Genomic DNA, 13,085 nt, shown 5'->3' with positions numbered 1-13,085 from the left:
TGTCAAACGTGCAAAACATTTGACAGATTGTCCCAAAGCGATGGTAGGAACAGGCTCATTTCATGATTGGGGAGAGAGGTTGCCATAGAAACGTCGACTCAGATCTACCTGGACCAATCACCGCTTACTAATTTAATCAGGATCCAACATGGCGGCGTCCATATCGTGAATAAAAGATGGCGAGTGAATAGACTATTTGGTTGGAGCCAGAAGATCAGGGCTGTGGATCGTTATTAAGGGGGCGATCCGATTCGATTCACGAATCAAGTTCAATGATTCACGAATCGAACCACGGTTCTTACTTTTTAATATGTTTGTTTCTGTATCTGTCTTTTTACTGGATGTGTGAAAATTTTAATATTTGTATTAAATCACCTCATTTATACCTTTATTTAGAACAGGAGATCAGAATCAACAAAACTGATAAAAAACAACTCAGATGATCAAAAGTCATTTTATTTTTTTTTTCACCTACACAAAGATGTGTTTACTTCGGGTGATGGTACTGCTGCTCTTTCTGCTTTGTTTGAGTTCGTAAAGCTAAAATATTACATTAATCTGCATTTCTGAACAAAAATACACCGTCCCGAGATAATATTTTACTACACTCTACTATATTTATAAAAATTGCGAATCAGCGATCTCGGACGTCGCGAATATCCGTACTCAAATTTTAGGGAGCAGATCACGAGTATTCAAGCACCCAGATACTCGTTACAGCCCTACAGAAGATGATGTCACACTCACTCAGTCCAGTTCTCTTATACGGTCAATGACACACACTCATGGCCTCATTGACCTATGAGTCAGTGCACACCATGGTTCCTGCTCACAAACACAGCGAGGATTCTTCCAAAGCACGAAGCAGAGATGAAGAGTCCTTAACATTTTAAAGCATTTGAAGACCTCAATAGGCAGAGTAGTGTTTCTGTCTTCTGCTTTATAGTAGATATTTACCTATGCACGCATGAAGTTATGGATGTGTGAAGTGATCAACCTGAGGGAAATCAAATAGCAGCCACGTTCTGGGGAATGCTGGGAGCATTTGATGGACAGAAGAGCTGAAGCTCCGTTTTCACACCGACTGTTATCTGCCTGCACCGTCCTGAAGGATTTGAACATGTGGACCTGCACTGTGTGCTTGTGAGGACAGTCTATTGATGAAGCTCTGACATCTCCAGATCATTTTCTTCAACAGAAACAGTGGAAAATGTCCAAACACAGACAGGTCACTTTTTAAAGCAACAATTTCTTTAGTTAGAAAGAAAAATGTTTATGAAATCATTGTGAAATCTTCTTATCTGATGTCAAGTATTTTTTTCACCTGTTATTTAGCAGCTGTGCTCATTATTGAACAGGATCTGCTCTGAGTCTCCACAGAGGGGAAGCTAGCTGAGTCCAGCAGACAGGAGCAGGTATTAACCTTTCTCCCGCTGAGGAGGCAGGAAGTGGGTGGCAATGGCCCACGCTGTGGAGTCAGAGCAGCTCCACGAGGAGGTCAGAGCCCAGACGGGAGGCGCTCCTGGGCTGCTGTGTTTGTTGAGCTGCTCGGTGACATTTGCAAAGTTTCCATCGGCTCTTGTGGACTAAAGCTGCAGCTGCAGGGTTGCAGGTTGAGCGTAAGCCTTGCAGAGTCAATCTCTGAGCGGGGGGTGTTCTCGCTGACAGTGTGACACAGCTATGGGAAGAGGGGGTGTCCTGCAGCAGTAATGGACCTGTTCATCATCTTTGCAGCGATCTGATGAAACAGCATTACTGTGGAGTCTTTGGTTTTTGGGCGGTTTGAGTTTATTTTCAGAGAAGACCTCCACTGCAGCAGAAAGTCTGTCAGTAAAAACATTTTTTCTGTCTCCAAAATGAGTCCTCTTAAGTTTGCTCAGCAACAAAGCAATTGAAGAACTATTTCCATTAAAATTTTCCAATTATGTAAAGTCATAAGGGGTTTCGTTTAGATTAGCTGAAACCCTTCCACACTATTGAGGCTTTTGAGCAAATTGCTTTGGATGGTATTAGAAGCATTTGAAGAGTGGTTGAGCAGTAATGTCCCCCATGCAATGAACTGGGTAGAAATTAGAAGTGGAGCTGTGAGTGCTGTGTGTTGCCTCACTCTACATCTGATGGATCTAAACCTCAGCTGCTGTGCATGCTGCGCTTGGAGCCGCAAATCTCAAAGCTGAGAGATGTTTAATTGATGCAAGCTCTTCAGAGAAGGTTCCTTTTCTGCCCCTGGTTGGATGTTTGCAGCTGCTGGGGGGATTTAAAGCTTCACTTACAGAACAACCACATGTGAATGCTGCAGGCTGATGCGACGGGATGGAGACAAAGATCACTGCTGCCCTCTTGTGGTAGAAATCAAAACTGCCATCAGCTCTGGTTTAGATTTAACCTGTTGGCTTCTCCTAGATCTGACTTCTAAGATTAGTTTTTAAAACATTATTAAAAATAGGGATGATTTCTGCTCAGGTAAAAAAAATAAATAAATAAATAAATAACAGACATTGCAAGAATTTCTTGTATGACCCCATGTTTAAAGTCCCACTCCAACTATGTATATTTTTATCTATTGTAAGATTTTCCCAGCTGTCTTTTAATTATGATTATGCAGTTTTTTTTGTGAAAATGTTAACACATATTTCCTGCAGAGCTGTAAGAGCTCATTAGAAATGTGCTTCTAGATTGTGTGAGGGACTGTCAGCCTCAGCTAATTTCCCATCAACCCTTTGTTTACACATCTCCTGCGAGGTATATAGCACCTCACTTCCAAGCTAATATTAGTGTAGCAAAAAAACAAAACAAACAGATTAAAAAAGGGCAAGCAATGAGATCTGTGCAGCCGCTCAGTTAAGTCAGATTCCAGCTCAGATGAGGAAAATAAAGATGTTAATGGATCCATTTGTTGATGCCTCAGAATTATAGCAGATCCGGGAGACTTTGGCCCGCCCATCAAAGTTGTTGCATTACAAACCGTGGGTTTTCATCGGCTCCTGATCCAGCACGATCTGAATTCTTAAATTATTTTATTTATCTCCTCCTCCATTTGGAGAAAAATGCTACAAAACCTACAAATAAAACACCAAAATCCCTATTTTCATCAGAGAGGGTCTTTAAGCAGCTGCTGCAGATCCAGAGGTCCCTCTGTGGCAGAAACTTGAACTAGATTCAGTCTTAGGCGGTCATGTGGTTTGTGGTTTAGCTGTGATAATCAATGAATAATGCACATGGAAGATTTCTGACTGATGAAACACCAGAGGTGGGGGTATGTTAGGGTGCCAGGTACAGTAAAGTTAAAGACATGAACATCAGATGTTTGCTAGTTTACATGTGTAGCTGCTGATTTAAAAAAAAAAAATATATATATATATATATATATATATACATATATATATATATATATATAGCACAGTTTCAGCAGAGGGGCGGGAATTCATCGGAAATTTGCTTCCGAGTTGTGGGCAAGACCATTGACACAAAGCAACCCCGCCCTCCCTTCCCATCACCCATAACTGAGCGTTCTCTGCTTACATGCTCTCCCGGTAGCTTACAGTGCCTCACACTCCCAAGTTAGCAATGCATTACCGCTGTAACAAATGTGGCGAGCAATAACAAAGCCATCCAGCCGTACAGTTTAGAGTCCGATGTCATCTAGTCATCTACAAGTGGATGCTAGAGGAGCAGAGCGGGGAGCTTGTGGCCCTCCCAGTTTATTTTCTGCACCTCAAGTAAAATTACATTTTTCCATCTGCTCCTGATTCACAACAATCTTTCTTTATATACGTTTTCCATCATGAGAAAAATGCCACTCAAACATTTTAAAAACACCATTTTCATCTGACCGGGTCTATAAAATGACTTCTAATGTCAAATAAATGAGCCTTTAATGTTTTGGGTTAGCTTAATTTTGAATAATAATAAACCTTTCTGGTAACACTTTAGATGAGGTGCTGCAAAACAAAGACAGTTAATATATTTGTTAAGCTTGTAAGCAGTTTATTAATATGATCGTCATAGACAATAGCCTCAATTTAGATGTAAATGAATTTTATCAAGTATGTTAATAAACCTTATTCGGCTTATTGTGCTAATAAATGTCTTACCAACACCCTATAAACAATAATATTCGTTAAAGTTTTAATAAAGCTTGTTAAGGAATATTATTATAAAGTGTTGCAACATATCCTACCTTTAGACAATCTGGTCATTGACTGTTCCATTTACAGATATTCTCCTGACTAAACAATGAGTCCTCACTTTTTAAAATCACCATAAACTACCAATCAAGAGCCCCACCCCTTCATATTTGGCATAATTGATAAGTCCCAATGTCTTCTGTAGAAACCAAAAGCAGTGCATTTAGTTAGGAGATATTCAGGTTTATAAACATCTTCGACTGCATTGCTGGATGTCAGGAGAAAATGGTGTAACTGGGATTTTCTGCGATTCAGCTTTGTGACTTCCTCTGGAGGCCTGACAGAGAGGAAACTAAACGTGACCTTCGACACTGGCCAGCTACGCACAAGGAAGACACGAACAAAAGCAGCTCGAGAGGTTTTTATGGTGCAAACTAACTAAGGTCTAATATTCTGCTCATGCTGGTGTGGGTTTCTTTAGTGCAGCAGATTCAAGCACCGCTCGGAAACGTGCAGATTCAGCTTCATGCGGATCTTTGGGTTTTTGTTTGAGGTTTGCTTGGGAGGCTTTTGCAATTCGTTGCCGACTTCTAAAAGTGAATTAAAAAATTCAAGCTTGAAGGCGGAATCATTCTTAACGATGCTGTAAAAATGCAGCAGGTTTTTCCTCAACAAGTTCACTCTTTAAAGCAAATATTTAATTTAACAGCCCAATTTGTGGCAAAACACTTCCTTTTGTCTGCTTTAGCGCCTCATGTTGGCTTGTGAAAGTTAGCCTAAAGCGCTAGTTGGTGTGGACTGCTAGAAATTTTCAAATGTCAAGTTTTTATGCAAACACAGATCAAAGTCGCAGACTGATTTAATTTAATAATGTCCACGTGGAAGCTTCCTCTCATCCCTGTTTGTAACAGCTGTTTGCCTGCAGGTCGGAACTACTTTTGACTTTGTTGCACCAGATGTTCAAAAATATTGATGTTTTTTATTTATAGTGAGAATTTTGGCATAACTGGATTATAATTATGACATTTTTTTAATTCAAACTTGATTTGACTGAAATAAATCTATTTTTTTTTAATAATTATATATTACTTAATTTATTATAAAGACATGCAGCTTTTTTTTTTTTTTTTACTTTTCTATTCAAACATGTTAGCTTTATGTGGAGTTATATGGAGACTATTTTATATGCTTTAAATCGTTTTTCAAATAAATGTAGTGTCATAAATCAGAGTCTTGAAAAGAACTAGTTTGTGTCTATATCCATCTATAACGCCTAAAAAAAATGCACCCATTTACATAAAATATCTCAAATATTTGGCCTCCAAAGAGACACACAGTAAAGGATAATGATATCATTTGTACTTTTAATAAGAAAAAAAATAAGACATAGGGTTTTTTTTTAACACAAGAAAAAAGGCTGAATTTGAATGAAAAAAAAGTCACCTTTAAAAAAAAAGCATCTGAGAAAAGGGACATTTTTACATCGTGAAGATTTAGTGTCAATAAAAGAAAACACATTTTTAAAAATCCAAAGTTTACTTAAAATTTAAAGTGATCATAAATATAAGTCAACTTGTGGTGTGATTCTGTGTAGATGATGCTTACAAGCTTTAATTTCTAGCTTGATAGATTGGTCCCGAGTTAGTCGTCTGACTGCAACTGCAAGTTTCCATTCAGAGCTGGAACACATCAGTCTCACAAAAACAGATAAAAGAAGGCCAATGAAAAAAAAAACAAAAACATGAAAGTCTGTTTTCAGTTAGAAGCACTGCTTCACATGTGGCAGACTGATGAGAAGAGAACATGAGTACTTTTTGTCTTTTTGGCGCTGTGGTGACCTGTCGAAACCATCACCACCAAACCCAACCATGTGGAAGCCCAATAAACTTTGGCACAAAATATGAATAACTCACCCATCATGTCTTAAAGTTGGATTTCAACATGAGTAATTGTGTTTATAAAAAAAAAAAAAAAGCAATAAACAGGAGGAATGTAGGATAAGAAAACTTTCATTCTTGCCTTGTCTAAAAAAATGTTAAAATTCTTTGTCTTCTACAAAAATAGGGAAATATTTCAATGAAAGTTTTTTTTTTTATCATTGTATGTTTTAAGTAAACAGCTTTATGTGGCATTTGATTCAAACATATATCACAGCTGCATATTACAAAAGGCATTACTAATTCATTTTTAATAATATTTAACTTTCTGTAAACTGTATTACAAAATACTGACTCTCCAAAATGTAACTGTTCAAAGAGAGCATGAGGTGTTTGCCAATAAAAAAACTACAGTAAATAAAATCTTTGTTCCGCTGTATGGTTGGCCACTATTTTATTTCAGTTTGACCTAAACTACTATTTAAATGAGTGTTAGGCTTCAAACACTTTCATTTCCCTTTTGTGTTCCTGGTTAGTGTTTTTAGTTCTGTTTTTCAGAGCTGTCCTATTAGTGCAGTCATTTGCACCTGGTTTCATTTTGTTTTAGTCAGAGGTCTATTATGTTCAACTAAGAAAGAAAGTAGCTCATGACTAATACAGAAGTTAGAAATCTGTAAAGTAAAATTGTAACTCAAGAGGTTATTGCTGCATTAAGTGACATGAAATGTATTATAGTTTGGAGGTTTCCTACGTGGTATCTACATGTTTTGAACCTGTTATGTATTTTTATGTCCACCAGAGGGAGCCACAGAGTCTCTTGAACCAATTAGCTTCTCGTTTAATCCTTGATGCTTTTGAATTATCCAAACAAAAGTTGTTTTAATGTTTTCCTTTCATCCTGATTTTTTTGCACTGTCTATCATTGTGTCACTTTAAACTACAAAACCATAAATTATTGTGAACTGCAATGTTTCCGATTGTGAAGGAGACAAAGGAGAAGCTCTGACCGTTCTTGTTTTTACTGGTGGATGATTTCACTCAATTGTGACCCTTTTCTGAGAAAAACAACAAATCTCTGAGGTATTTTTATTGGCGAATAAAAGTTTACTTGTGTGTGAGCCACTTTTGCTTTTTGTACTTACCCGTAATGTTCTGTTTTAAGGGATCATTACTGAAGAAATCAAAACTAGCCTCTTGTTGATAAGATGCTTTTGCAAACATCAAATTTCTACACAAACTTCATGTTTTTGCATTAATATATTTACTAATAGACTATAAAATACAGGGTTTCTTGAAAATGAGTATTATTTGTATGATAATCTGCACTTATACTGTGTACACAACCTTTTAGAAGCTACAAAATGAATGAGAATATATGATGTATAATAAATAATAATAAAAGATACAATAACTGTATTTTAGAATTGTAAATGAAAACTTTCCTAAAATATATATATACTGTATGTATATAAATAAATAAAAATCTAGCAATCGTTAAGCTTAAGATATATTAAAAATGTTAATAAAATAAAAAAAATTTAAGGTGTGATTTATGTTTGGGACTTATTTTTTTCCGTTCTAAATGAAAACCAGCATATGAGTTTGAGCGCTTACCTGTGTAGTTTCTGTCATCTTGGGTGAGCAAACAGGAGAGACAAAGGAGAGCAAAAATCACATCACTTTCACTCTGAAATCCTCCACTAGATGGCAGCAAACCAACGCCCTGCAGAGGCTCTGATGGGTCATTACATAACTGCTCAGGTTTCCTATAAAGCACAACAAAAAGTCCTGAAAATTTTTTTTAATGTCCAAGTTAAGAAAAGTAAACACATCACTTTAATATGAACTACTCACCTTTATTTATGTCTATAGCATAAAATTTCAACGATGACGCAATAACTGGTCTGCTTCATGCAGCACATTCCAACTGTCCTGATAATTCCTCTTTCATCTCTTTTAATTCTGCTATTCCCATAGCAACTTTACTGGTTGCCATGCCAACTCCTCTAATAACCAGTTGGCAGTCTTCTTTTCATCCCATCTTTGTTTCATCCGAGTCCTTTTTTTTCCCAGAAATCCTCATTTATTTGCACTTATATGAACAAATGGTTCCGGACAGAGGAAGCGCCATCTGTTGTGACTGAGAAAGCTGCTTGGCTGCCTGTGAAACTGCTCACATTCTCATAAATGAATTCATGGCCTGATCAGTGAAAAACAGGAGTATTTCTCCCTGCTTTCCCTCTGTGACCCTCTGAAGATTACACTCTGATTGGCTGAGTGATTTATTGCCTAGCAACACTTCTGGTGAGCAGGTGTTTGTAATTATCCATCATCTCTGAGGCCTTTCGTTCCTGTGTTGTGAGGGGAAAAACTGAAAAAATGTCTACTAAATTTGCAATAAATTAAAGAACTGACAGAAAAAATATATGAAAATACATATTTCCTGTTTTGATCTTTAGTTCTTGCATATCGAGTATTAGAAAGAAGTTGGACTCACACAGGCAGGTGGGTTTGGGCGCGTCCCATTTGCCCAGCTTGGTGCAGTGGCTGATGTTTCTCCCTTCCAGGATGAAGCCGGCGTGGCAGCTGTAATGGAGCGCCGTCCCTTCCACCGGAGGCCCCGGGGGGTTCGCCGTCACCCTGCCATTCTCCAGAGAGGTCCACACCCGCGGGCATAGCAGCACTGGAAGCCAGAAACACCAAGACTCTGTAGAGGTTTGTTTTTACTGCATTTATAGATTCTTAAATCAAGTCTCTGTGGGGAAAAACATGCTTTCAGAGACAGAACTGAATCTTTATTTTTTCATTTATTTCAACCTGACACAATAGAAATTACATGTGGAGTTCCCAAAGCTCCATATTGGAGTCACTTCTGTTTAATATCTACATCCTCCCGTGGCCCAGGTTATAAAGAACAACATTAGTTACCATGGTTATGCAGATGACACACAGATATATTACATTGACATCAGGAGACCAAGGTCCTGTACAGGCTCTTGGTAAAATGAACATTAACGACTGGATGTGCCACAATTTGCTTCAGTGAAACTAAAAATAAATAAATAAATAAATAAATAAATAAAAAAAACTGAGGTTACTGTTTCTGGGATACAGAGAAGCTACTGGAGGTCGCTACCATTGACTCCATAAGTAAGAAGAATATATAAGTTTTTACTTAAACAGTCAATGGTCACTATACGGAGCTTTAATCTATTTATAAAAAAAAAAACACCAACCAGGCCAGAAACTTGGGTGTAGTGATGGACACAGACATAAACTTTGATAAGCACATTAAGGCAGCCACAAAATCAGCCTATTATCATCTTAAAAGCATTTCAATGATGAAAGATCTGAATTCTAAGCAGGACCTGGAGAAACTAGTTCATGCCTTCATCTTTAGTCAACTTCACTACTGTAACAGTATTTTTACAGGACAACAAAAAAACAGAAACCACTCAGGAAACTGCAGCTGATTCAGAACTCTGCTGTTCGGGTTCTCAAGGACCAAAAAGTAGACCACATCAGTCCAGATCTGAGGTCTTTACACCGGTTGCCTGTCTGGACCAATACAACTGACCTCCAGACCCAGTACGTACCAGCCAGACCTATCTAGCCATCTGGATCCGGTCTTTTATCAGTTCCTAGAGTTAAACCAAACACAGAGAAGCTGCATTCAGCTTCTATGCTCCACAGATCTGGAACAGACTTCCAGAAAACCTTAGAAACAGTTGATTTAAATGCAGCTTAAAGACTCGCCTGCTCTCATCTGCATTTGATCAATTTTCATTCAAAATTTTACATCTGCACTATTACTTTAAGGTCACTTTAGATTCAGCTCTTTTGAACTTTCTTTAAATGTGTATTTTAATGATCTCTCCCAAAATAATTATATTAAATTCTTCTTTTAGTGTTTGATGCAAAGCTCTTTGAATGTGCTTTATAAATAAGCTTGCCTTAAGTGTGTACACTCAAAAACACTAACTGGTCCACTTATGGTTTAACAAGGGAATGTTTTATTTACTGAGGAAAGAAACTCTGCAGAACAGAATAAATATAAGTCATGGCTTTTTGAATCTGAGAAAAAATTACACAAAACTTAAAAAAAAAGAAAAATCTATTGTCACTTCTGCAACTTATCTTTGTATTCTTAGAAGCAGTACTTATGTTGCAAGTACTATACAATTTACTGCAAGCAAAAGCAGTTTGGATAAGGATTTTTTTTCCTGTTTTTCTTCTTGTAGTCTCCAGGAGACCTGTTGGTGTTCAGCCTCTGGGATTGGACGGACTGCAAACCTCAAAGAAAGGCAGCATCTTAAAAGCTGCTGCTTTCAACAGCTTTCTGCTGGCTTTAAAGGTGCAGCTCTTCTCCACTGTGGACAGATGAATGGAGTTTGTTGGCCTCCAGCTCGAAGAGAGGTAAAAAACTGAATATAAATGCGCAGATGGAAAAAGCTTTACCTGAGCCCACCGCTGAGGTTTGAACCATGTCAAACTCCAAAAGATTAGTTCTCCTTTGAACAGCTTTGCAGAGTTTTTCTTGGCCTCCATTCTGCTTTTCCTACACGTGACTTTCACTCAGACACTAAAAATCAGGGGGAATTTAGCTGTGGGGGGTATAAATCCTTGTGAGCTTCATGCATTCAGTGTAACCTGCAGATATAATGTGGCCAGGCTCCTGAAAACAACTATGTGTCTGCAGAGTTAGCGAGATCCCCCTTTCTGCGTGAGTGAGCAGAGTGCAGCTCGTGCTCTTACGTAAGCCAGAGAAAACAGATCAATTCCTCCGAGTCAGACCTGAAATAACAGGAATGGAAGAAAAACAGGAAGACTGGGGGCCTTTTCTCAGAAACACTAGATTTCTTTCTTTTTTTTTTAATCTGAACCGTTCTACCAAATTGTTGCTTTGCTGATAAATAAAGTTTACAACAACCACAGTCTGTAGAAACTCTGAGGACTCGAATCATGATTCTGACCATGACAAAAACACACAGATTAACTAGAGATTGTTCTTATACTCACATAAAGATGTTCTCAGGTTGAATTTCATCTATTTTTATAACTACAATGACTGATTTGCCACTGACAACTGCTTAGGATAAGGAGGAGGACTGAACCCAAACATCTTTCTCAGCTCTAAACTCAAATGTGTAACTCAACTTTGTACTCAACAGCCCTGAGAATTCATCCTTTGGGGGTGTAACAACTCAATCGACTTGTCTTCATGAAGTCCTGTCCTGTTGACTCCAACCCCTCCATGTCTCTAAACCAGAGGTGTCAGAATCCAGAGTCGGAGTGCTGCATGTTTCCCAAGCAGCCTCCCATTGAAGCTCCTTAGTGGCCAAACAGACCTGATCCAGGGAAGCAGGAGCAGATGAGACAGGATTTGCTCGTCTGGAGCTTTGAAATTCAATTCCCAACTATGCAAATCGACCTGCTCGTCTTGACACAAGACTAGACTCAACTGGTCCTCCTTAATCTGAGGCTTAACTCTTCACTCATCTTTGTGAAAAGGAAGTTTCAGACTCCAGAACCCAAAGTTTCTTATCTGGTTGGATGACAAACAGTCTCTGCTTGTATGGGATTCAACATGGCAGCTTTCCTCCTCCATCCTTCTGTACTTGTGTGCGTTTGCGTGTATGCACTCTAAATTTTCTAGGTGTTTTCTTAGCACAGAAACAGGATAGTTTTTAAAAGGCTTCTTATCCTCAAATTATTGCGTCAGATTACAACTGATATTTATTACAGCTGATATTTATATTCATGTGCAGCTTAGCTCGTCTTCGTGCAAATCATGAAGCTCCCATGAATGAAACTCAACACTTCCTCCAGAATTTTCACAGTGAAGGTGTTGCAAGTTTCCTTTTATAGGTGAGTGCAAAACCCTGAGGAGGAGGTGGGCAGAAAGAAGCGTCTGTCTTTAGTTTAAGCTTGAAAATCGTCTTTCTGTTGTTGTCAAGAGAGAAATCAAGATTTTATTGCTTTCAGCACCTGATCCCATTATTTCGACTCTCAGCTGCATTCTCCTGGGTTTTCTCACAATCTTGCAATCTCACAGGTTTTGGAACCAATGATCAAAAATAATCATGAAGCAACAGGATGAAGTGAAGCGAGGTGGACGGAGATAGGCCTCACCGTCTGCAGCAGCTTCACGGCTCACAGAGCTGTTGACTGGGTTTCGCCTCGCTGCTCTGCTCCCTGGCAGCAGCTTTGCTCTCCTGGCTTACTTTGTTTGCTCTCATATTACATTTTTCAGCCAAGTCAGCGGCTATTTTTGGAGAAAAATCCTCAAACCTGCTCTGCTCTAAGTACAGACAATTTATGAGCACAGTGGACTTGGCGGTGCCAAAAATTTCCTGCTGAACTTCAGTTCAAAGAAACTGAAGGTTGAGCAGTGAGCAGGTGACACTTGGTGCAGGACTGCACAGCACACACAGCCAACGCTTCAATCTGAAAGCAAAACCTTGAAGAGAAATGGTCATTTCAGGATTTTATGTCCCACCCATCATATCTGTATTTCATATAATCCAAATGCAAAATTCTAACATGCAGTTCCTGACTAAAATTAATAATCTGCAAATCACATCTACAAAAACTATGAGGAAAAAAATGATTGAAAATAGTTTTAAAAATACCAAATAAGTCTGGAGTATCCCTAAAATTCATTTTTTCCCTTGTAACTGTTATCTGCAAACAGTCGTAACATGTTTTTATCAACATATTTATAATGTAATAATAATTACACAATTGAAGCTGAGATAATCAAGCCTTTGATAGTTTAAGGTTTACTTTTTATGAATTTCAAAGCCAAAATGTCCTTCAATTCTAGAAAGACGTCTCTCTTTAACGAGTGAAGGGAGTTTTCCTCGGTATGAGGATCACAATAAAATATGTAAAAAGCTCAGAGGATGTTGTAAACGGAGTGTTTCTTTCTCTACACAGATTTTTAAGATAGGGAGGCAATTGTATTGGGGTGACAGACACACTTGATTTTGTGTTTTCCACATAATGGTCTCACAGTGTACAGTCCGTTTTACTTATTTGGGCCAAAACCAAAAACTTCCCAGGAAAAACGTTTTCAATG

The 13,085-nt window shown here is 38.2% G+C and overlaps 1 protein-coding gene and 1 long non-coding RNA gene across 4 annotated transcripts in view; one reads left to right on the top strand and one right to left on the bottom strand.

The window, feature by feature from the left end:
• Positions 1-13,085, top strand: part of LOC112136654 — a 46,790-nt gene that overhangs the window by 16,182 nt on the left and 17,523 nt on the right. Inside the window, exons 1-3 of one of the 2 annotated variants that reach the window (XR_002917389.2) lie at positions 8,307-8,509; positions 8,572-8,719; positions 10,246-10,420. This is a non-coding gene — a long non-coding RNA (uncharacterized LOC112136654). Of the gene's footprint in view, positions 1-8,306; positions 8,510-8,571; positions 8,720-10,245; positions 10,421-13,085 lie in introns of those variants that run through there. The other variant, XR_002917390.2, reaches the window with a different exon arrangement.
• Positions 1-13,085, bottom strand: part of gabbr1a (gamma-aminobutyric acid (GABA) B receptor, 1a) — a 136,439-nt gene that overhangs the window by 109,971 nt on the left and 13,383 nt on the right. Inside the window, exons 5-6 of one of the 2 annotated variants that reach the window (XM_024258444.2) lie at positions 8,502-8,687; positions 7,619-7,636 (exon numbers count right to left, since the gene is read on the bottom strand). In XM_024258444.2, the coding sequence (XP_024114212.1) occupies positions 7,619-7,636; positions 8,502-8,687 (204 nt within the window). Of the gene's footprint in view, positions 1-7,618; positions 7,771-7,858; positions 7,983-8,501; positions 8,688-13,085 lie in introns of those variants that run through there. The other variant, XM_024258445.2, reaches the window with a different exon arrangement.

Source organism: Oryzias melastigma, linkage group LG16 (genome assembly GCF_002922805.2).
Source record: "Oryzias melastigma strain HK-1 linkage group LG16, ASM292280v2, whole genome shotgun sequence".
In the NCBI taxonomy this organism is placed as follows: Eukaryota; Metazoa; Chordata; class Actinopteri; order Beloniformes; family Adrianichthyidae; genus Oryzias; species Oryzias melastigma.
Note: the sequence above shows the minus strand (reverse complement) of the source record. Positions and strands in the feature narration are given on the sequence as shown.